The 24475-nt window shown below is 38.0% G+C and overlaps 2 protein-coding genes across 3 annotated transcripts in view; one reads left to right on the plus strand and one right to left on the minus strand.

The window, feature by feature from the left end:
• Nucleotides 1–2551: 2551 nt before the first annotated feature.
• LOC117815456 (aminoacyl tRNA synthase complex-interacting multifunctional protein 1-like) lies at nucleotides 2552–17205 on the minus strand. Its single transcript, XM_034687184.1, has 7 exons — nucleotides 17030–17205; nucleotides 12733–12863; nucleotides 11761–11874; nucleotides 9673–9834; nucleotides 6639–6844; nucleotides 4638–4806; nucleotides 2552–2858 (listed from the first exon to the last, which is right to left on the minus strand). Exons 1-7 carry the CDS (start codon nucleotides 17188–17190, stop codon nucleotides 2692–2694), a joined length of 1110 nt encoding a protein of 369 aa, XP_034543075.1. The 5' UTR covers nucleotides 17191–17205; the 3' UTR covers nucleotides 2552–2691.
• Nucleotides 17206–17412: 207 nt separating this feature from the next.
• Nucleotides 17413–24475, plus strand: part of tbck (TBC1 domain containing kinase) — a 55118-nt gene continuing 48055 nt past the window's right edge. Inside the window, exons 1-15 of one of the 2 annotated variants that reach the window (XM_034687182.1) lie at nucleotides 17413–17533; nucleotides 17967–18187; nucleotides 18871–18943; nucleotides 19259–19373; nucleotides 19492–19565; nucleotides 20209–20350; nucleotides 20462–20522; nucleotides 20614–20675; nucleotides 21315–21376; nucleotides 21686–21834; nucleotides 22412–22550; nucleotides 22647–22746; nucleotides 23162–23211; nucleotides 23335–23464; nucleotides 23702–23800. In XM_034687182.1, the coding sequence (XP_034543073.1) occupies nucleotides 17995–18187; nucleotides 18871–18943; nucleotides 19259–19373; nucleotides 19492–19565; nucleotides 20209–20350; nucleotides 20462–20522; nucleotides 20614–20675; nucleotides 21315–21376; nucleotides 21686–21834; nucleotides 22412–22550; nucleotides 22647–22746; nucleotides 23162–23211; nucleotides 23335–23464; nucleotides 23702–23800 (1449 nt within the window). In that variant the 5' untranslated portion in view covers nucleotides 17413–17533; nucleotides 17967–17994. The remainder of the gene's footprint in view (nucleotides 17534–17966; nucleotides 18188–18870; nucleotides 18944–19258; nucleotides 19374–19491; nucleotides 19566–20208; nucleotides 20351–20461; nucleotides 20523–20613; nucleotides 20676–21314; nucleotides 21377–21685; nucleotides 21835–22411; nucleotides 22551–22646; nucleotides 22747–23161; nucleotides 23212–23334; nucleotides 23465–23701; nucleotides 23801–24475) is intronic. The other variant, XM_034687181.1, reaches the window with a different exon arrangement.

Here is a 24475-nt window from a genome sequence, read left to right on the forward strand (position 1 = left end):
AGTGCAAACGAGACATCATCAAAATATCTTGGAGCAACGCTGGAGTTGCTCTTGGACATGAGAAGTAGATATTTTTTGATTCAAGGCTTAACACAGAGCATATGCAAAGTCCAAAGCAGCCATTTGTAAAATCATCAACTCTCACATTACCACCACACCCAGTGTAGAGTCAACACTTAGCAAGCTTAGAAATGAAGAAGAAAATAAGCTACAGAAATAAAGATGTACTGATCAGGACCCTAGAATCTTACAAAGATGACACACAGAAGGCTAAAATATCCTGTCAAGCCTTAATAGTAAACTGCTTCAAGTAACGCACAATGGCTGCAGCTGAAAATTCAATTAGGAAACATGCTGTCAGCAAATGTCTGACTAAAAATATCCTGGAATGAGCTCTCTCTCAGGTTGCAACACTCCTTGTGGTCCTATAAAACCTAGAAAGAACAATGTGGTTTAAGTGTGAATGTGCTTCAGGTCATTTTCTAAGACTGTCTAAGTCTTCTTAACCAAAATGAGAGGTTTTCCTTTTTAAAAGAACCATACGCTGTTATTTTCACCCCAGCTGTACACAGGTGCTAAAATGGAAACTTTTAGGCATTTAAAAGAATGCAACCACCAGAGAGGGGTGGCTGACAAATCAGCAATACTGCAGTATATCCTCCTCCTCACTCAAGCAATAAAGTCATCATGTTTCTCCCAGCAAATATCAATATATATTGTTTTAATCTACGAGTAACAAGGCACTCTACACAAATTTCCCTTTAATTTGACCCATCATGCTACCTTATGACTACTTATGAAGGCCCTAATGTTAGCTAGTCAGTGGTTGGCTGCTAACATGTCTGATGGTAGGAAGTTAATCAGTATATTTATTGACTCGTCTGATATGTTTCATTCCTGAATATATGCAATTTAAATATTTAACACTTAAGCATGTAATAATAGCATTTGAGCCTCACAGTTTGAGTATAAACATGTTAGCAACGAAGTGGTTTGAATGCTCATGTTACTGGTTTTGTAGCATTAGCCAATTAGCTATTAAATGTTTTATTACCTTGATAGACAGACGGAGACCCCTCAGACTTTCAGTGTCCTTTGGTAGCTGAACAAACAGACGGCAGTGAAATGATGGAAAAATGGACACGTTTACTTTGTTTAAAACCTTGAAGACAGCAGTGTGAGAAAAGAGCTTCCATGCTACCGTGAAAATATGTTGGATAAACAACATGGCATGTTAAACACTAGTTTATGATTATTAAACTATGCTACAACAAAACCAACCTCTATGTGCTATCATGAGTTCACTTGATAACACCACTATCTTTTTGATCTTCATTGTTGTTTATCTCATCATAAAAGCATAACATTTAGAGCTGAGCTAATCCCAGCTGCTGTTTGTTGTATACTGATACAATATGTTGTTCTTAACACGCTACAATCACTTATTGACTCAAAGTTTCACACAACTATTTGCTCTTTTTGTAATAATTTAATTTGTGAAGGAAATTTGTTTTTGTCACAACGATTTTCTTGTTACTTTTATTTGCTTACAGGTGTTGTATAGTAGATTCTGCTGCTTCACCTTTCTATAGGTAGCATTAACCAGCTGTTCATTGTTTTATACTATGCTACAAGTCTGCACATTTTTCACTGCGTCACTGGTTTGTAAATATTTGTAAATGTACTTATTTAGTTGTGTATATACGCTGTAAGATATGCTTAATTTTACTCTTTAACTTTAATTTTAATTGCTAATAACTTTTTAATAATTGCTATTTTATATGCTCTTAGTTGTTTTATACTGTTTTGCACTGTCTACTTTGCTACTGTAACACTTAAATTTCCCTGTTGTGGGACGAATAAAGGATATCTTATCTTAAGACTGTGTAACCAGTTAAATGCCGACGCTTAATTTGACAGTTGTGATGCTCAGAGGCACGTCTTAAAGTACTTCATACTTTTAAGAAACAGTGAGCAGAAGTTCTGTGCAATGGCTTTGACCCATGACAGATGTTTTTGTAGACAGGATGGCCTCAATTATTGTTGATGTAACATTAGAGGCTCTGGTGAACAGCTCTATCTGTTTCTTTTGTGTAGTTTGATACTTCCGTAGGTGGGTATACCTTTTCTTTCAAGAGGACAATAAAACAAAGCACATGGCACTGCCATCACAGAGACAAGAAGATTAAGATACATAGTGTGAGCCAGACGATTGGAGAGAAGTGAGTATCATCGAAATAGCCTCTCTAAAGTGCTTGGAAACCTGATCTGTTTATGTTGGCCTTTTAAGTATTACATCCCTGTTTGATCTCCTGCTAATTAAAATGTTCTAGGCTATATGAAGCAGAAAGCATTCTAGTACAGGATGTCCTTTTAAATTATGGCCTTAAAATCAATTCACAATCAAGCAAACTTAGTGTACCTCTGGGAAATGAGAGCAGAAACACACTTGTATTGATTAACTTCAATCTACAAACCAGGGCTGTGTATCATTTAGAGCTCAAGTAAGAACAAATTGTCACTGAGAAATCTGTAGGACATAAGTGACAAGTTTCATTTTAAATCCCTTTATTGAACATCTTCAAAGCATTTCCTTCCATTCAGCACCATCCTGTTTCTCAACAGCATCGTGGTCATCACTGCAGATGATTGCAGAGTAAACACTGAGCTATTTCAAGCAGCTCTGTTATTTTACTTGATTCCACTGTTGCTCATGGTTTGGGCTTTGCACACTCCCTTGCCTGCCACTTCAAAGGCTGCTCCCTTGTAGGTTGCAACACACTGGTCGTCTGTGCGTAGGTCAGGCTGGACCTGCTCCCACACCTTCTTTTTGGGGTTCAGTTCTTTGTCAGGTTCACCTGCGATCAAAAAAGTCAGTTTGAAGCATTAGACTCATCCTTCTCTGAGATCATCCATCACACATGCAGGATTTGCAGAATTTATGGATCCAAGACTGTTGTTTTATGAACTTTTGAAAAATGTGACATGTCCTTGCATAACCTACTGAAAAGCTAGTTTAATATATTCATGCCGTGACACATTGATAGATGACTTTGACTTTCCTTTATAGATTCTTCTTATTAATCATACACTGATACCATCTGCATTGTGAGATAAGGCCAAAATAAATTGTGATCAAATGACTAACCATTATATACATGATCTCATTTCATTTCTTCCACTTGAATTGTGAGTAGTTTGACTTACTTTTGTGTTCTATTAGAGCATCGGCTTTTTAACACTGCCATTTGTTCTTAGCTGTAATTTAAACCATCTTCGCTGAAATTCTCAGAATCAAAATGTGCATCCAGGGAAAACAATTAAATGAGGCTCTCATTTCATGATGCCTTTGTTTTTGATGTTGCTTGGCGTAAGTGAAAAATCATAGCCTGTACTGTCTGGCTTCTGTCCGGTGTCAACTTTTTCCTCTCTGTAGAACCCTCTCAGGGTATGAGGACACAAATGTGTTTCATTTCCCAAAGCTGCCATTTCTGCCGGTTTACAGCCCAAGAGTGGCAACAGTCTTTTTTGATCAGAAGCGTGAAGGAGGTTTTGATGAGCAACTTGCGCACATTCTTAAGTTCAAGCAGAAGTACTGGGCCCAATTAGTTGAGGAAATGTGGGCAATTACAACCATGTACTCACACCAGCAGTGTATTGGCTGAAATTGAATCTGTGCTGTGGCGCTTTGGGGAGAGAGAGAGGAGGGAAACATGGAAATGGACACACTTTTTTCACCTCTTGCTTTCCATTACATGTGATTCAGAAAACAGCCTCAGTTTTACTGTACACCACAACAAAATATTAAACAATCCCAGCTCTGCATCATCTTCTGCTCCTTCTGTTCTCTTGAGAACTCTTTTTTCAGGAGATAGTTAGAGTCTTTTTAATGCAGCATCCATAAAAATGATTCTGGCCAGAGAGATCTCTCATGAATCAAGCAGCTTTTAGGAGTGGCTGGGACATGTGGACAGCAGGGATGAAAAGCCGCAGCTGATGCAGCTGGGATGTGGGTAATTGGACCGCAGATCCACCTTCATCATAACCTCCCGTGTACTTTTTTTCACAGGGAACTCCCCCGTTAGGTTTTTGTTCCCAAAGAATACAGAAATAACAAGATAAATCAGCTTCTCAGCACCAATATTCAGCTTTGCAGACTTCATTATAAATTGGGGTTTTAGAGCCAAGGACCTAAATTACAACCACACTAGCTTGTTGGTGGCTGTCACTGATTTTAGGACACATTTGATACAGACTCTGTAATGAATATTTCACAGCAAAAAGTAGGTTGCATTCCTAGCAATATGTGTGGTTGAGTCTTCTACATCAGCAGTCACAGGCCATTAAACCACCAAGAAATAAACGTGAAGAGCAATCTAATGAGAGCTTATTATGAGTGTCATCAGAGCAATGAATGATACAACTTCTGTTATTTCTTGGCAGAAAATGTTAACAAAACCCTTCGTTTCCATAAGACAGGGGCATTAGTTGAATGATAGAATTTATTCAGTGACAAACACAAGTGTCTTGATAGTAAAAAACCCTGAAATCTGTTTTGTTGGTTTATGACTGTAACGTTTAAGCCTCGTCCTAATGATAGATATCTTTCTGAGTAAAAATGTATTGGTTGTTTGTACCTGGGAAGCCTTGGAAAGTTATTCTGTCGCCTGGTACTGATCCACTTGGAGGGTCCAAGATTTCCACCTTGTCTGGTGAGCTGGCACACATGACCATAGCCTGCGACACCACTCCTCTCATCTTGGCTGGCTTCAGGTTACACATAAGGACTGCCATGCGGTTTTGCATCTGCATGAGTGACAGAGGATTTAATCCATATTTTTCCCAAATATACTCGGCGAAAGGGAAGAAAAACATTTCACTTAAACAGAGAAAACACCATAAGGGAGGACACAGAACTTCAGGCTTCAGTTTTAAGTTTACTGCCAATTCCAATCAATCAATTTCAAATGACTGAGTCCAGCGTTTTTGGTTTGTTTGCCTCATTTCAAACACCAGAGAGAGCAAACAGAAAACTTGAGCCTGGAGACCTCTGCGGTTTACCAAAATGTAAAAAAGAAGACCAAAAGCAGTTTCTGCCAAAAGCGAAAAAGAAGAGCAATCCAGGATTTTATGAGATGATGTATACCAGACCTCAGAAAATAATCATACATCTTTTTTTATACACATCTTTTAAGAAATTGCTACATAAATCCAAAATCCCTCATGTTGCTTGGACAGGGATGAGATGGTAGTTTCATTTTTCATCTCTGGGCAGTTTTGGCGTCTCAGGGTTAGCATGTTAATGTTCTGTAACAGTATTTACATAGCAAACTGTCAGACCACAGCAATATTTTATGTGCAATGTAGACACTTGTCTTAACAGTTATTTTCTGATTAGCTTGTCTCAGACTCAGATTTCTACATGGTGCCTATTATTTATCCTAGCATAACAGACACTAAAGAGTACTGCCATGAAACCCATAATGCATTTCCCAAGATATTTCACTCCTGGCCGCTTGATGGAATGGCTTCAAAACAACAGCTAACAAGAGAATACTGGGAGTTTTATGCAATGCAGAGGCTGACGTTTGATATTTGACTGTACATTGAGTAACTGTTATTTTTTTCCAAGCATTTAAGTATTAGAGTGTTATCTATTACTTTTTTGGACAGAGCTCTTTTTACACATGATTACAGCAAACATTCGGTTCCATTTAAATAAAACACACTGTCAAACAATCAAATGCAGAGGTGTAATATGCAGGGGATTCCAGATCTAGTAAATATGAACTGGCAGACTCCAGAGAAATACTGACTACCATTAAAGTACCTAACATTGTCCAATTAAATGCTAATTCTATATAAAACATTACATTGCCTTTGGAGCAAATCATAAATGAATGTGAGATTAACACAAATACTTCATGGAGATCCTAAATCAGCATCATAATTTTTACGCAGAACCCTCAGCCCAGAGTTTACCCAAGAAATCACCGTAAATGGGCTAATAAATCCTTTATATGAGCTGTGAGACTTTTAAATGCATACATACACATAAACTGAACCTATACACCCCTGCTTCTGTAGAATAAACTCTCTAATTGAGTCTCTAATGGGATTAATGGGGCTGGTATTATAATCTAATTTGTACAGAAAACTAAATCTTAATCAGTGTTGATTTTGACGTCTGTAGACTTACAAACCCTGGACCGGGTGAGGCATTCAATTACCTGTTTTTTCATCTTGATTTTTTCATAGTAATTCATGTGCTAAATCAGTAAATGTAAGTCAGCTTCTCCAGACATTTTTGGAAATAGTTGTGAGGCGGCCTGTTCATAAAGTGAGTTTAAGAGATATATGATATAGAGGAAGACTGGAGAGGATTATACTGGTATTTGAGGAAATATTATTACGTATTGAAGTTTGATTAAAATGGGGAAATGAGGCAGAACTTCCATATGAAATAGACCAATGAAGTGTTATTCTGTGGGAAGCACAGCTAAATCTGAGTCAAGAGAAAAATGATGTGAAACTGCAGAAATTTATGAAGCACAAAGTTATTGCAGGGTCATGTAGCAGATTGTTTTAGCTGGGTGTCTCCTGTACACTACTAACAGTGTATATGTGTCATACTGTACCTGGTCCAGAGGTATGTGCTTCACGAGCCCACTGACCACTGTTCTTGGAGCAGCCTCTCCCACATCGACTTGCTCCACGTACAAACTGTCTGCATCAGGGTGCTTCTCTGCTGTGATTATACGTCCAATACGCAGGTCCAGACGAGACACATCCACCTTGGCTTCTTCTTGGCTCGGAGCAGCCTGCTTCTTCTCTGCTTTCTCCCCTCCAGGCATATAAGAAACACAAGAGCTGTTAATAAACATGGCTCAGTAATCCTCTGACTGTGATTTGTGCTATTAAATCAAAAGCTGGGTGTTGGACATTTGGTTGGGTGTATTGTCAGCACAGACATTAAGACAGTAGCTATTCATCATGTGTGAAGGGACGGTTTGCTGAAAAGAGGCATCTGTGAGAGTTTTCATGCTTTTATGCTAAATGTGCATGACATTATAGGAAATGTTTGTTTAAAAGGCACCAAGATGTTTCAGCCAACTGGTATCTCTCCAAGGGAAATTATAAAAAACAAATCATACTTGAAACGATGCTGGGCATCTGTCTGGAATCTGATTTAATTTCCTCTCATAAATGAAAACAAAGCTCACAAATGACAGGCCCTGGGGTTGCATGCAGGCCAGGGGCATGCTTTTCGAGTGAACCGTGAGTAAATAGTGTTAAGAAAAAAGTCCATTCCTTTTCACTCCTTCCCAGAAATGTTGAAAACACCTTGACTAAATGACAATACCAGTGCCCACTTTTGGCTGTGGGTGCTACATGATCGAGTGACATAGCAGAATAGCAGATGCTTCCTCCCGAGAGACAAAGTACCTTTTCGCATGCCTGGTTAGCTTACACATATTCACTCGAGTGATCAAATGAGCACAGTCTTCAATCATTCCTCTGAGCCCACACAAGATCCAAAGAATATGAATTCCAACCCCAGCCTTTGATATTCAACATGACTCCTCTGTGCTCGGCTGTGAGCACTGCGACGTAATGCGACCAGGACTACACATGGATTTGTACAATAACAAGTGATGACTGTTGGCTGAGGTGAGAACAAGGCTACTTTTTCGCCTTTAATAGCAAGCAATAGAAGAAGCATATCTCATTAACGTCCTACTGAAAACTGGATATAAAAGAGTGCATTGAACTAGTGAATTTGTCATGGTCTTTTTCTTTCTCTTTTCAAACAACAATCCCCTCAACACATGGAGAGCTAATCATTCCCAATCAATGCCTGAAAGTTTTCCTGATCAGTCCACAAAGCTGTCCTGAAACAAAACCAAAAAATAGTCTGATTAGTTGTAAATACACTGAGGGGGATTTATTTCCCCTCTAAGTTGTTTTTTTCTGGCATTTTTGCCTTTTATTAAATAGAACAGTTGAAGAAAGACATGAATTGTGGGAAGTAGAGAGTGAGGGATGATGATTCGTGGCTGGGAGAGGAACCAGCAACCACTGCAACTTCTGTGCTTGCTTTAACTGCTTGGCCAACAGATGCTCCATGACAGGATTTTCTGACAGTGTTGTCTAAATGTATCATAAATATAAGACCCATTAATGCCATCATATAAGTGATACGGAGCAGCCTACCAATGGGATAGTTTGGCTTTATGGCAGAGTAGAAGAATGACAGATGATGAACATAAATCCTTCTCCACTTTTATTCAATCACTAATAAGGAAAGAAATTATGTATTGGGATAAACCCCTTCAGATGTGCCATCTCGTTTTAGAGGGGGTCCCAGACAGACAATGACAAATAGAAAACAGTACAAGACAAAATATAAAACAAAACATGATCCTTCGGTCAAACAATCAACCGACTTGACGACGACAACAACAACAAAAACAACAACAACAACACAGGGGTTGGTACAACCTAAAACAAGCTACAATCGACAAGAGAAAAATAGAGTAAAATTCAATAAACCAAAGGAGCATTGAGGAAACACACAAAAATAATAACAATAATTGTCATAAAAATAAATGAATAAATAAGTAAAGGAGGTAGAGGAACAGTGAGGGCTTCACTGAAAATATAACCAGTTTGTTTTGAGATGGGAAAACAAAGAATTTTTAAATAAAGGAGCCTGAAAAATAAAAGCTTTTTTACCAACTTCCTTGGCTGCAAATGGTACTGTCAAAAGAAAACGATCTGACCTTCTTAATGAATAACTTGAAGTGAGAGGTATTAAATAATATTTCAAACAATCAGGATAGTTCAAATGAAAGCATTTAAAAATTAACTGATACCAGGGAAAAAGTTGTCTTATGTCTGGAGGGAGCCACCCAAGACTGTCAAACATTATGCAGTGGTGTGTGAAAAAAGAAAAACCTAATATAAATCTGCAGAGTCTATTGTAAATAACATTGAGAGGAAGATTAGTTTTAGTTGTATTTTTATAAACAATGTTTATAAATTATTACATTTAAGCACCAATGATGGAGATTTTGTTTTTGACTTGAGGTTTTGACGCGCTCCAAACAGCATGGAGTAAGTTTTATTTTTATTAAGGATTAATTTATAAGCCAGCAACCAAGTTTGAAAAATGTCAAAATTAGACTGTAGGGTCTGTTGTATTTGAGAGATAGATGGCTTGGAGGTATATATTATTGTGTCATCAGCGTATAATTGTATATTAGCATTTGAAAAAAAAAGTGATTTTATGTCCCAAATATACCTCAAGCAACCTATATAAAGCTTTACTCCAGGAATGTTGGATTCATTTAGAGGTGGATATAGCTGCAGTTCAAGCATTGGCACCTGACAGTAGAAATGAAAACTGAAGATAATGCTTGGAGGTCTGTTAACTTTAAAAAAAAAAAAAAAAAGAGTGCTGTATTTATCCAAATGTTAATAAAAAGTGATCTTAATATAAGAATTGTAATGTATAATCTAAGAGTTAGTGACTATTTTGTATCTTCAGCATGAAAAATGAATTACATGACACATAAATGGGACAGATCTTAAAACAGTTTTGTTGCATTTAAAATTTGAAAAGATTCATCATAAAACTTTGTGATGTGAAACACTCCCTTGCCTTGTTACCTTTTTTCTCTGGCTTCTTCTTCTTACTCTCATCTTTGAGAGGGGGACTCTGGACGTCAGCAGCAGGGGCAGCAGAGGGCGAGGGTCCAGCGAGTTTGGGAGCAGCAGGCTTAGAGACACACTTGACACTAGTGCCATCTGATGGCATCGCCACCTCGAGCACTACAGGACAGACACAGAAGACAGAGGGGGAAAGGAGTCAGAAAAAATAAGTAGATTGTCTTTCCTTAAATAGCTGATATGGTTGTTATGTGACGCAGTTTCCCTGAAGTGGAAGCGTTGCAGTACTGCCATGAGGAAAATAATTTGAGTAATCAATAAACAAAGTACGCTGCTCTTGAGTTGATCCTTTTCACGCACAGCGCTGGTTGCATAAATGAGATGTAGAAAAAAGAAGCTTCATTTGCACACCCAGGGGGAGAACTGCTCTCCTGATGCAAACAGTGTAGAAGGGAAAATGACACAGTTGCCAAGAAGATGGAAACGAGGAAGTGGAGCCATACAAGCAGGGAACAATGTCCTACAATAGCTCTCCAGGAAAAAGTAACCCCTCATTTTAGGCGCCTGATGTTTGAATTCCTACAAAATCCAGTGTCTGTGTCTGACAAACATCGGTCTGCAGGCACACCACCGTCACCATAATGCTTTTAATTACCTTAATTCTATGGTTGGACCTGAGATGTGGATCTTACTGGTTTACCTTGGAATTACGGGCAATAAGCTCTTAAACTCTTGACATGCCCCTTGAGTTTACTCTTGAGGTTTCTGACATGTCACATGGTGTACAGTCCTTAAAGTGAGCTTCTACGGCTGCACAATGCTTTGAAATTTAATTATTGTGACTCACATTTTGTGTGTGTGTACCTTTAAGAACATTAGTCTCGGATAGAATTGTAAATTACTGCTGCAGTGATCAATATTGTTATGTTCACAATAACTCTGGGTGATGCTGAAGAGAACCCTGACAGTGACAAACCCAGTAAGAATATTCACACACCAGTCCCTCTCAGGTCTGCTGAGGACTTTCGCTTCTTGAAAAACACTAGTTTGTTTTCTTTTTAGGCAAAGCTAGCAACTGGCTGGTGAGTTAAGTGAAGCATTTAGCAGCTAACATGACGACTTGTTGTTCACAGACAGGCAGAGCATAACAGAGCCTAAGGAGGAGGAAAGCAGATATGGAATCAACTCTATTGCGTGTCTTATAATGCTTATGTTGTTAATGCCTGCTGATCATCTAACCAGAAAAATGCTCGACCAGGTTTGTCCTAAAACTTGATGAGGTGATAATATGTCAAGCAATGTGATAATGAATGCAGCTTTAAATTCTTTGGATTCGAACAATGCTCGTCTGTGCTAAATAATTTGAAGAGTGCAAATTGTGTTTTTGCGGAGCACTGTTATAGTTGTGTTCCAGTGTTTGTTTCTCTCATCTCACGAACAAATCACAAAAGCCAACAGAGGTTCCTTTGAAAATTGGTCATATTTATCCTTGTTTTGATTGAGCTATTTTGTGCCACCTTAAAGCCATTGAAAGAAACCCCCCAAAAATAAACATCACAATTAGATTCAATGTGTGGAGAAACATAGTCATGGGTGTATTGGAACACATTCTTTCAACGTTCCAACACCAACATATTGAGTTATTTTAAATAAAGTTAAATTGTTTATTTCTTCCAGCCCCCCATCTCCATACAGCTTCTTTCTGGAAAGCATTAAGTGTGTGTTAATGATCTGAGCTGTTTGTCCTAGGATGTCAGCGTATGTCAGACATACAATAGATGACAGACATGTTGCCCCCATAGCTCTTGTGGGGATTCTTTGAGCACAAAGGTTGCTTATAATAAAAACAGAAAAAGATCTGGTTATAGTGGGCTGAGGCGAAAACGCAAAAGATGTTATCAGTGATAGTACAAACCAAACAATGCTGTAATGAGCAACAACTGACATCAAATGATCCTAAATCAGGCCCACATAGCTGTTTCTAAAACTAGATATGAAAGGATAACAACATCAAGGGTTTTCTCAAGACAAACAAACATACACACGAATTTCAATAGAAGTCTTTGCTGGGAACCAAACGCAACATACCTCCCCTCCTCTTCTCTTTTTCCAGCAGCTGTTTTTTTAGCTCCTCAATGTCGTTCTTCAACTTGGCGTTCTCCACCATCAGTTTCTTTTCCTCTCTGACGCTGGCCTGGACCACTGCAGAGAGGCAAATTCTTGTTACCTCTCAGCACTGGAGCAAAGTTTCACTAACTCACAGGATATTTTAAAATCTGCCTTTGAAGTACTGAAAATGTACCAACAGCTAAATATATATATATGGAGCCTTAGATTTTAGATTTGGCTTTTTTTGGAATGAGAAAAGCCACTGAATTTTCCATTTCTCTAATTTGTGGATCATAAAATATAACAGTAAAACACTCTCTTTTTTGGGGGCAGTTTGGAAATATTTAAATTTCTTAAATTATCCAAAATGTAAATCTGAAGACTGTTTTTACATAAACATAGATTATCCAAATTATCTGACTTATTTGGTTAGATGCAAATAAAAAACAAAAATAATTAAAAAATAAAAATTGATGAAATTATCTACAAATGATAATTATTGCCAAATCTACTGTGGAACACTTTCTCATAACTTTAAATTCAGGTTTCATAAAACTGCTTAAAATCCCACAGGAAGATTCTATCTTTCAACTTATTAGACTCTGAATCATACACAGAATGTAAGTTACTCTAAGCAAAAAAGTCATGACACTCCTATGAGTTAATAATAAAGCCTCAAAGAAGAATATCTTTAATGCAGAACCTGAGCACAGAATAAAAACTATTCAAGTAGCAATCCAGGCTTAGTTAACACATTTGGAAGCACATCTTTACAATTTAAAAAGTGTCCTATAAAGCTAAATATATTTTTTAAAGCTTGTATAAAACTGTTAAGTGTGTGTGTGTGTGTGTGTGTGTGTGTGTGTGTGTGTGTGTGTGTGTGTGTGTGTGTGTGTGTGTGTGTGTGTGTGTGTGTGTGTGTGTGTGTGTGTGTGTGTGCATGTGTCTAACTGGCTTTCTCCTTCAGCAGCTGGACTTGTTGTTTCAGGTACTCGATGATCTGGTCAGCCTCGGCCGCCCGCTGCTCCAGCCTCAACAAAGGATTGTGACCTGACATCTTGATCAGGGAGCGAGCTAAAAACCTAAAAGATGAAGAAGAGAAGAAAATTAAAACCACAGAATTCAGCATATTAAGACTGTCTATATTATGATCTGTTGATTGAAAATTCTTAAATATTTTGGCTATTTGTGGATATAGTATCTTGTTTGCATGCATCAAGCTCACACTAATAGAAACAAATCATAAATGGACCTTATTCTATGGTATCTAAAGTTTACAGAATTGACACAACTAATGAGGAAAGTGTTCATATTCTAAAGTACAATGGTGAACATCTGCAAGGATAAATGTTGGTTACAAGGTTTGCATGCCAGAACAACTCCACCACAGACAACAGCCTCCATAATGACCCCTGAGCAAAGTAACTCCTCTGCGACAGCCTCAACAAAATACAAAACATCTCCACATAATCCATGACTGTTTGAGAGGTTGGAGTGAAGGACCGCCTTACATTGATTGAAGGAGGTTTTTTTTAATGTAACATATCATAATTTGTACTGCTTAAAGAATGAAAACTGTATATTCCTGAACAGAAGGTTAAACACTGTGGAGGCAATCCTGAAATGTTTTTGAGAGGAATCATAATCAGACATGTTCTCCATGATATGGAACCCCCGTGGCTCCAAACTATGTGCAAATGGGATTTTCATGACTGATATACTTTGGTAGGTTGGCTTTAGCGACAAAATATGATCCTGGCCAATGAGTTATGTTGAGAGATAATTGTTAGAATATGCTTTGTTTTAAATGAAAAAAAAATGGCACAACAACTCAGTAATTCTTGCCGCACTTCAGTGTTTAAAGACCTCATTAAGGCCTCGACAAGTTCCAATAGTTTGGGAAAGCCAAAGACTTGGATGCTTTCTTATCTGTCTTTTGTAGTATTACGTTTTGAGGGGTAAAATTTAGACACATTATGCAGGTACTTTGTTCTTTAAGCTTTTATTAGCATGAATATTCAATGTGTTCAGTTTTAGAGATCAAGATCAAATTGGATTGCTCCTCTTGAGCCACTTAAAAAGGCACACAATTACACTCCAGTTTGAGTTCAGGCTCATTTTCCTTTATCATGTTAAGCTGGTCAAATTACCTCTTGAGGAAAAGAGGAAAAGAAGGATTTTTACAAGGCTGAGGCATGGAGAAGAAAACTTCTTACACATATTACAGGGAGGCGCTGGAAAACAACAGCTGGCCCGAGATGAAAACAAAATGTTGGGGGACAAGGAAATTAGAAACACAAAAGAGCTGGAGTTGATAAAATCAAGGATCAAAGCATTGTTTTTGGAGAAACTGAATTGATTTAAACAGGACCAGTGGTGCAGTAATAGCAAGAGCCACAAAAAGGCTGATCTCATTTGGATAAGCTCTTAAAATAGGTCCCGGGGCCTGGGCAGTGCAGAGAGACACAAAAAGGCAGTTTCAGTTTTTTGATTTTCAATCGAAATATCTAAATGTGTGAACATAGTGACGTGAGCTTTCACCAGCGTCCAGCATGCCTTGTTCACCTGCCTTTACCATGTGGAAACAAAACTAACTTGATCCTTTTCCAGATTTGCATCACAACTATGCTAACTATTCTAAACAGGCGATAGCTGCGACTAAAAATAGACATGACTAGTTTGCTTACTCAGTGTTTTCCCTAGTCCATGCAAACTTTACATCGACATCCACTTAACAAATCAAAATATATAACATAACATTTCATGTCTATACACTGATGGTTTGAATCAAGTCTGTTAATCTGTTAAATTTAATCACCAGCCCTCTCTGGAGTGGTGTGTAAGCAGATCCACCAGGATACAAGTGTTTCCTCTTTTCACGCTTCATTCTCACAGTAAAAACACACCGTAGGAGGACATTTCCCTACCTGTCTGCCAATCAGACCATTACAACTGAAAAAAGAGATAGCAGTATGCCAGCACCACCTGAAGGCACTGAAGGGATCTACACAGTTTAGGTTAAAATACAACAGAGATGTGTGGCCTCCAGCACCAGATGTACTCATCATCAGCTATCAGGAGACATGTTATGAATAAAAGAAAATGGTATTGAGTGAAAAACAATAACCAAGAACAAGGACTATCTCAGATTTGAATGATTAAAATGGAACTTTGTCATAAATCAAACATCTTTGGCTTGAGGCTGTACACTTCTCCTACTTCAACTAAATAGTGCAAATATGATGCAAAACCCGAATATAAACTTTTTAATGCATCAGCATTGTTTATTGTTTCTTTCAGTCCTTAAATCTGTCAATGTTTTTAGGTAGGTCACATTTATCACATCTTCTTTTAGATATGTCTCGGTTTTTCAGATCCTTTCTCCTCTTAAAAACAAAGAAAAAACAAAGCTGTCTTTTCAATACAATAAGTTATTGTTTATACTTGGCATATAATGCAATTTTAAAGGGAAGGGCCCATCTCATGTAGCCAAAGGTACATTTCTTAATCAATATGTGTTGTTATCAGAGGAGTAAAGTTATGTTTATTGAATTTGGGTCAATGCTGAACGACTTTAATCAGAGGCAACGGATGAATATATTATTACTGATCGTATAAAATTTACATTAAATTAAATATTTAGGATGGGTATTCTGAAGCACACTTTTAAAACTCGCAGATTACCTGTAATAAGTGTTAGATAGTACATATGTGTAACGAAAATATTTGATGTTGGAATTAAAAATGACAAATAATATATAATATATAATAATATAATTAACTACTTGAAAAAACTAAAAAATGCCCATGGCATAGGCAGTATAGGGCAAATGCTAAGGGCGCCGGCCCTCCATAGGGGGCGCCGCATGAACCCTAAATGAGTGAGGAAGAAAATTTGAAGATAATAGGAAAAATAATATTATTTTATCTAATGAAATTTAGGGTTAAATTGAGGACTGATGCCAGTATACACAGTGGTGGTTCTGGGGAGGGGCCAACAGGGGCCAGTGCCACTGTAAAACTGAACCTGGACCCCCCTGTGCCCCCCCTCCACACCAAAATAATATTATACAATAAAAAAAGCTTCGGTATCGCGCCGATGTTACAGGCGGAACACATGCGTATGGCACTTGGTTCAAGTCCCTTAGAGCTCTAAGGGACTCATGTTGAGTGTAAACAGCCAAACAGCTGCTGTCAGTCTGCATTTTGATATAGTACACAGTAGTAAATGTTTAGTATATAGGGATGCACTGATGTTTTGCCAGTTTGTTCTCAGCTGGTCCTCGCCCTTCTCAGTCTCTTTTGTCAGGGTTGAATGTGTCCCTCTGACAACACCCTTGCCCCCCCCCCCACCGCCACTGCCACTGAGTATACATTTAAAAGCTTGTGATTCACTTTTGGTTTAAAAATTTAAAAAGGTTTCCAAAGCAGTTTTTGAAGTCTACAAGTGTTCATGATTTACTTGTTTTTGTTTTGTTTTTGTTGTTTTCTTTACACTTTGGAAGCTGTTACCTTAATTAGATAATAAATGTAGGCAAGGCTTAAATAAGCATTTTTCTTCTGCCTTTTCACACATCACTTAATACATTACTGTTGCTTTGATGAAAGTGTCTGTACTGTGAAAATGATTTTACATGTGACTATTACATTGTGAATTTCGAAATTGTGTGATTTTTTTCCTGTGTTATTACCATTTTATTATTGTTCTTATTGAGGTAATTTATATTTCAAAATAAAGAAAACGTGTACAACATGAAGCTGTGTGTCCGTTTTCTTTCAGTGTATATGTGATGTGATTGTTGGTGGAGTTGGTTACAATACCAGGGGCACTAGTTGAAATCTTGCCTAAGGCACGAAGTCGGTAAGGGCCAGCTCTGATCAGAAGCATATTTACAACTCTTAGCTATATAATACAAGAAAGAGCAAATCACAGTCACTCATTTAAACAGTACTGGTCCTTTTCAACAGTTTTTAAACGTTAAGAAAACAGAAGTTGCTGTTTCATGTGTATAATGGCCTTCTCATCAATGTGTACCGAACATAAGTTAATGTTGAGAGTTTATAAGTGAGCTATTAGCCGGTTCGGCTCAAATGAAACTGATGTCTGAAGCTGAAATCAACTTGATTCAACGGTGACCTCTAGCTCGCACTGTTACTCTGCTAGCTAGACAGCTGTTTAGGAATCATTGACAGCTTTTGTTCGTTGTTTGAAGTAGCAAGATACAACACAGGAGAATTAAGAACTTACATGGACTCTGAGCAGCAACCCCAACACGTTCCAGGCAAGGGTCTTCTTGACAGCTGGTTAGCTTTAACGGACAGGCAGCTAGCAGGTCGCCCCAGAGAGGCTGATTCAGGTCCCCGCTCACGGATCTCTAAAGCATGTGGATGTGAAGCAGCAGTTTGCATTCGCTACACATGTGTTTGATAGATCAGATGCTTTCACGACATGCAAGGTGGCTGCTATTATTGCCTGAAGGGAATTATTTAAATGCAAAATTAAATCTTCTAAAACAAAAAATAAAAATAATGGAAGAGCTGCCGAGGTTTTGGTTATTATTCTTTTTTGCAGACAGTATTTTAGAAAGTGTCACCTGTACGCTTACTTTTGTCGCACAAAAATGACGTCTCTGATCACGCTCTCAGCTGTTCCCATCACAGAGCAGAAACGGGAAGAGACTTCATGAAAATCAATTCATCAACAATACTTACCTGTTTCTGTGGAAATAAGCACGCAGCATCTCCACTAAACGTGAGTTGACACGTTTTTGGATGTAACACACATTATTTTACATCATCGGTGTCATGCTCGGGCCATTAAGGCTGCTATTTTCATAAGTTAACAGTGGGTTTAACTCACTGCAGCATCAATGTGCATACTCACTTATTTTCCTGCCTGTAGTGAAGTGAATGTACAAGTATGTTACTGAAGTATTATCCATTCGAAATAAGCTTAGCTGTCGCTTGCTCATAAGATAGTCTTTGTCATAGTAAATGGAAATAATCATTTATAGTATTTACCTCTGGATTAGCAGCAAACACTTTGTTGTGTTTTCACCCCCATGCTGATCCTGTCTGGCATAAACGAGAACATGCATTACCATGTCGACATTTAGACAGTTATGCACCTCTCATTCAGTTATATAATATGCACATAAATTAATGTCTGATCCAAAACATTTTAGATCATCAGAGCTCAAAGTTAGTGGGAAGATGAGGCCCCTCAAAGATGCCCAGGTGGGGGCCTTCACCTTCTTTGCTTCAGCTCTTCCTCATGACGTCTGTGGGAGCAATGGCCTTCCTCTTACCCCCAACTCCATCAAAATCCTCGGACGTTTCCAGATCCTCAAGACCATTACTCACCCTAGACTCTGCCAATACGTGGACATTTCAAGAGGAAAACATGGTAAGGTCTTATGTGTTGCTCATTGAAAGAGGTGTGATTATATGTATGTGTTATATGGGATTTTACTTTTTATTAAGTGATATCTTTAATATCTCAAATGTACTGTACATTGTTAACTTAAAAACAAAGTTAGACATTATAGTTTCTGGATATGTCTATTTCTAATTTGGTGACAGATAATGCATTTAAATCTGCCTAAAACACAGTTTGGCCTATCAGCGAACAGTCCAGTTAATGAACAGATTTAATGCTATAATTATAACATTCATATCTGCAAAAAAAACAAACCCTCTCACCTATCATTGCTTGATAAAAGTGCAATGTTTCACTAAGCAAGACAAAGCCAGCAATCAGTGTTTTCTACCAGTAATAAACCATTTTTTTTATTGCACTGCTATCTGAAGGGTACTTGGATTCCCCCAATGCTGAAGTAAAGCTACCAGAAATGGAATTGGTTAAGACATTTTATTGAAACATCACCTGTGTCACTTTAAGCCAACACAATATCCCAACAAATTACAGTCTATTAAGTAATACAGTATGGTAGATATGTCGACCAGGCTTGTTTGTTCAAATCAGTTTTCATTGCACAATTTTTGTCTGTACATCTATAAATATCAAATATATGCTGACTCATTCGCTAATATTTCTTTCTGTCACTGTTTCCCCTCCTTGCTCTCCAGAGAGGCTGATTGTTGTTGCTGAACATTATGAAAGCAGTTTAAATGATTTCCAAAAACAGGGGAAATCAGCCAGGTGAGGTTTTAATAAGGAATCTGTATTACTGTTGAAAAGTGATTACATTGTACCTGATACATTCATTTTTGTTTTCTATATTCATTTCAATATAAATTGATCTGTTGGTAATGATATTTTATAAGACATGAAGGGAGATATGAAATGCATTAACTTTGCCAGTTGCTTGGTTAGGTCGATTTGCTTCAGAATAACAATGTATAAGAATGACACATTTATGCCACATATAAATCTTTTCTTTATCGTGTGTCCGACCCTTATCTGACGTGACTCTCAAAATGGTTACACACGCAGTCTTTGTCTTAAATGTTACAGCCCGGAGAAGGTTCTGAAAGTTGCCTATGAGGTCCTTGAAGGTCTGGAGTTTATGAACAAACATGGCATGGTGCACAGAGCCCTCAGTGCGCAGAATGTGCTCATGGACTGCAAGGTAAGATTGAGCTGCTTTATGTATGTCTATTTTTTTAATGACCCAAATTTTCCCAAAGACAAAGAAACGATTACTAAAATAAACTGCTGTCAGTTATGATGAATTTTTTTCTTTGTAGGGAAATATCAAGCTGGCAAAGTTTGGCCTTTATCACATGACTGATCATGGAGCCGATGTAGATTTTCCCATTGGGTATGTCTTTTTCTCCTCATTCATCACAGTAAAAGGTCCATTAGTGCCTCTCTGGATCTCTTCAGCTGGTGTGGCTGAGCTATGTTAGCTGTCTGTTCAGGGTCAAAGGCCCACTTGTATCTGTTTGCTGTTAGTCAAATCAGAAGAAAGGCAATTGACCATAACATTGATGCATAATGGTCTATCATTTCATGGAAACCAGGTTCCGAGGGCATGAAAATAGCTTCCTGGTTGAAGAACTGAAACAAATTGTTCGACTTTTATCTTAATCCAAAGGCCTTTGTGATCTACAAAGTATCTCTGTGTAATATCCTTTTGCAGATTGAAAAGAGGAATGATGGCACATGCCCATGACTTTCAATAAAACATCTGGATAGAAAATGTCATAAATTTAACCGTTGAACAGATACGCAGGTTGCTCTTCATGGCAAGTGAATGTATAATACTTAAAGACAAAAAAACTGCTGTATCATCACTTTAATAGAGTCATTGTGTAGTTTTGATGCCTAGTACTAATTTCTAGACATAACATGAAAAAAAACGAGAGATGTTTCTGCTTTGAATAGTTAAACCAGCTCAGTTAAACTACATCATTCAGAGGCTGACAACAAACTTATAATCTGTTCTTTAATCATGACCTCAGGTACCCATCATACCTTGCTCCTGAGGTGATTGCTCAGGGCTCCTTCCACCCCAGTGACTCATTCCATAACAACACTCCTCTGCCCTCAGGACCAAAGACTGATGTGTGGTCACTTGGAGTTCTGCTCTTTGAATTGTGCGCTGTAAGTAGTCATACAATAATAAGGCATGTACATGGTTCTCAATGCTACTTTGCCTGAATTCACTCTGATAAGATCATTTTCACATTAAACTGTCATGTGAATCTATTACAGGGCAGGCGACTGCTGCAGAATATTGAAATAAGTGAGAGGCTGAAATTTATTCTGACCTTGGGTAAGTGAAAAAATCCAGCTTGTAATTACCTGAAGTTCTGAGCCATGTATTCTTAAACTCAATTAGTGCCATACTGTTATGTTATTCTCAGGTTGCATGGACGACATTGTTACTGTCCTTGCTGAGGAACATGGTTGCCTGGATACCATTAAGGTAGACTCAATGTCATATACTGCATCTGTCTTATTCTGGAAGTTATTTTATATACGAGCAGTTTTAAAAGATAGAATTTTAATGTGTTTTTTTTTGGACAATCTGCAATACTATTGGCACTACAGTAAAGACTTTGTATTATTTTGAAAGATTGATTTTCAAGAAAATCTTGTATAAGAGATGATTTTTTTTATAGTGATGCTTGATTGCTCAGTTTTTCCAGTTTTATGAACAACATAAAACTAAATTGTTGAAACATTGTTTGAAAGAAAGACATTTTTTCATAGTGAAAAGGTCTTCCGGTACTCCAAAAATCTTGATGTAATGTCCTAGATCAGGATATATCTGATGAGTAAACAAGCCTAATCTGACTGAGGATTTAATGGTAGTTTTACTAAAATGATAAGCTACAGACTTTCAAAGTCAGTGCCACATTCAATACTTCAGAAAGAGCACAAGTTTGATACTAGACTAACACTAGACTAATACTAGGCTAATATTTAATTACACAAATTTAGTCCCACTAGGACCCTCCATGAAAACTTGTCTTCATTTTCCTTGGTTTTTATTATTAAGAGTATTGTATAAACAGTCTTTTAGTGTGTGTGTTGTACCTAATATGGTTGATTTTTTTTACAGGAGCTGCCGGAGAATGTGCTGGAGTTGTTAAGGAAATGCCTGACCTTTCTCCCATCCAAAAGGTAAATAGAGGGTCTGATGGGGATCATATTCTGTTGGAGCAGATAAGCCATTCTCTTTAAAAACACATTGGTCACACAGCTATTAAAATACCAGCATGCCAGAAAATATATCAAAACAAACAGTATGAACTTATTGCCCAACAGTGCAATAAAAAGGTTATGACTCTAAATAGCTTAATGTTAAATACAATCCTAAATATGACGGATATAATAACTTCTCAGCTCTAACGAAAAAACAACTCAAGGCACACTTTGTGTTTGTTGCTATTCTTCTTTTATGACTTTTATGTCTTTGTGTGTGTCCTCCAGGCCGACCCCTGCAGAGCTGCTGGGAGACCTTGTGTTTAATGGCGTCTCCTGCCTCTATACGCCCTTCCAGAAGCCTGTTAGCCTGTTCTCCTCTTCTCTGCGCTGTGCACATCTAGAGCTCCCTGAGGACATCAGTGACCTTTGCAAAGGTCTGATCCAAACACACACAACTGTGCAGCTGGCCTTACACTAACACAAACACAACCTGGAAAATAATTTTTTGTTATGACTCTGACAATTTGTTAAAGCTGAATTGATGATCTTAAAGGGATAGTTTCATTTTTTTAAGCTGGGTAAGGAAATTGTCAAGTAAAAGGCAAAAGTTAAGTTAAGCGTACACTTACACAGATATTTGTGATTGGATCAGAGTTTCTAAAAAGTAGCTAAATTGCATGGTACGTTACTGTTGACCTTGTCTGCAGTGGTTGGTTCTGTGGCCAGTTTCTCAATAAAGGGGCCGAGCTGCCCAGCATCCTGTGTGGGTAATACATGTACTATTGCTCTGATATTTAACTGACTTATTAACTGCCCAAAGACAAGACGTTGAAAATAAGACTGTTTCCTTTATGTCTCTTAATTATGGAAGAAGCTCACCTACATTTTTATTTCTCTAGACTGGTCAGACGTAACCACATATTAAGTTTGTCTTTCAGTTGAAGCTGGACACTCTCTTTTCTTGAACTTTAAACACTTTATTACTTCATTATTAAATCTGTCTTTCATTAGATGATGATGATGACTACCTGTCTGAGCGGGCCATTGATGAGGTGTACCATCTGTGGTGCCTGGCAGGAGGAGATCTGGAGAAAGAGCTGACCAACAAAGAGATCATTCAGTCCAAACCTCCAATCTGCACCCTGCCCAAGTACATCTTCAACATTCACACACTCTGATGAAGGCATTTGCTAGTCTAGGTAATATCCAGAGTTGGTAAAGTGTTTCCCTCTCTCTGTTTCTCTAGTTTTGTCCTGGAAGATGGGGAGTCATTTGGCCAAGGAAGGGATAGAAGTTTCTTGCTTGACGACACAACGGTGACACTGTCTCTGTGCCAACTCAGAAACGTAAGACAACGAAAGTGTGAGAGGACTAGTCCAGTATTTTGTCAATCAGTAGCATAAAGTTTGGGTTTTAGTGTACTTAAATACACTTCCACAATATGAACCTTTCTAACTATTCACTACTGTCCTTATTGAACTGACTGACACTGACAAGGGGAAGAAAATAGTTTTAAGACACAGCACTCATAAACCTAAAAGCTGTTAGTGCTTGTTTAATGCATCCACTGACAACATCTGAGGCATAAAATTGTATCACTGTCATTTTTACTGAGTAAAATGTACCTCTGCTTTTGAACTCAGCTGATTCACCATGGTGACTGACAAATTCAGCAGTCACAAAATACACCTTTGCACTGGATTTAACCTCTACAGTGAATATATGTAACATTTCTCAGCATCTCTCTTCCTCTTCTTTCAGAGGCTGAAAGATGTAGCAGGAGAAGCCTATTACCCTCTACTGGAAGACGAGTAAGCAATTTCAAAACTCGCCGCTCTCGTCCTCTCCTCCCCAGTCACTATTTCTCACATCACCCCGTCATTTATTTTGGCCTTGGTAATGTCATCTGGCCTTTTACTTCTCCCTCCTTTCAGACAGTCAAATTTGCCCCAGTCCAACAGCAGCAACGAGCTGTCGTCCACCGTCAAGCTGCCGCTCATCATCCGAGAGAGAGACACCGAGTACCAACTCATCCGCATCATCCTCTTTGACAGGCTACTCAAGGTCTGCGCTCCATACAGATCCAGACAGTTTCACACATGAGGACACACTCAGAATAAGCACACGGGATGCTACACACATTAGCATGTCTGTCCTAATTAGACATAGTGTCTCAATATCTCAGAGCCTGGTGATTTTAATATTTTTATTATTCCCTATACTTGTAAAAGTTGTGATTTAAACAGTGTCAAGTGAAATTGGAGTTTGGAATATGTATTCTATGCTATTTTTTGTCTTCAGGCATATCCATACAAAAAGAACCTTGTGTGGAAGGAGGCCAGAGTGGATATCCCCCCTCTTGTTCGAGGACTGGCATGGGCAGCACTGCTGGGCATTGAGGTGAAAGATAAACTGTGGAGTGAAAACAGAGCTGTGACTTTGTGGAGTGCAGTTTAAACAGTATTTTCATCCCTTTTCTTTTAACATGCACACAAGAAGTGCAATACATAACCACTTGCATTGAAATTAATTTATATTATATACAGTTGTGTTCAAAAGTTTACATACCTTGGTAGAATTTGTGATTTTTTTGGCCATTTTTCAGAGAATATAAATGATAAGAGAAAAAACTTCCTTTTCACTCATAGTTAGTGGTTGGGTGAAGCAAAATTTTTATCAAACAACCGTGTTTACTATTTTTACATCATAAAGACAACAGAAAATATCCAAGAAACCATAAATTCTGCCAGGGTATGTACACTTATGAGCACAACTGTTTACTGTATATATACTCTCCCTGACCCCTTAATGTAAGGAAAATTCATCTGCATAGAAAAACAAGATCTAGACATTTCCCAGATGACCTTGCTCTACAAAGTACATATACAGTCCCCACATCTTTTCACACAAGTTCAATTTTCCTCTGAATATTTTTCTTAATTTTTCATTGTCAACATTCAGCCATCGTTCTCATCAAACCCCTCTAGGTCTTTAGTTTCACTCCAGCAAAGACTTAGAAATGTTTTGCTTGCAATATCATCCATTTGTGAATTTAAACATTTCATCCTTCATGTA

Source organism: Notolabrus celidotus, chromosome 7 (genome assembly GCF_009762535.1).
Source record: "Notolabrus celidotus isolate fNotCel1 chromosome 7, fNotCel1.pri, whole genome shotgun sequence".
Taxonomy (NCBI): Eukaryota; Metazoa; Chordata; class Actinopteri; order Labriformes; family Labridae; genus Notolabrus; species Notolabrus celidotus.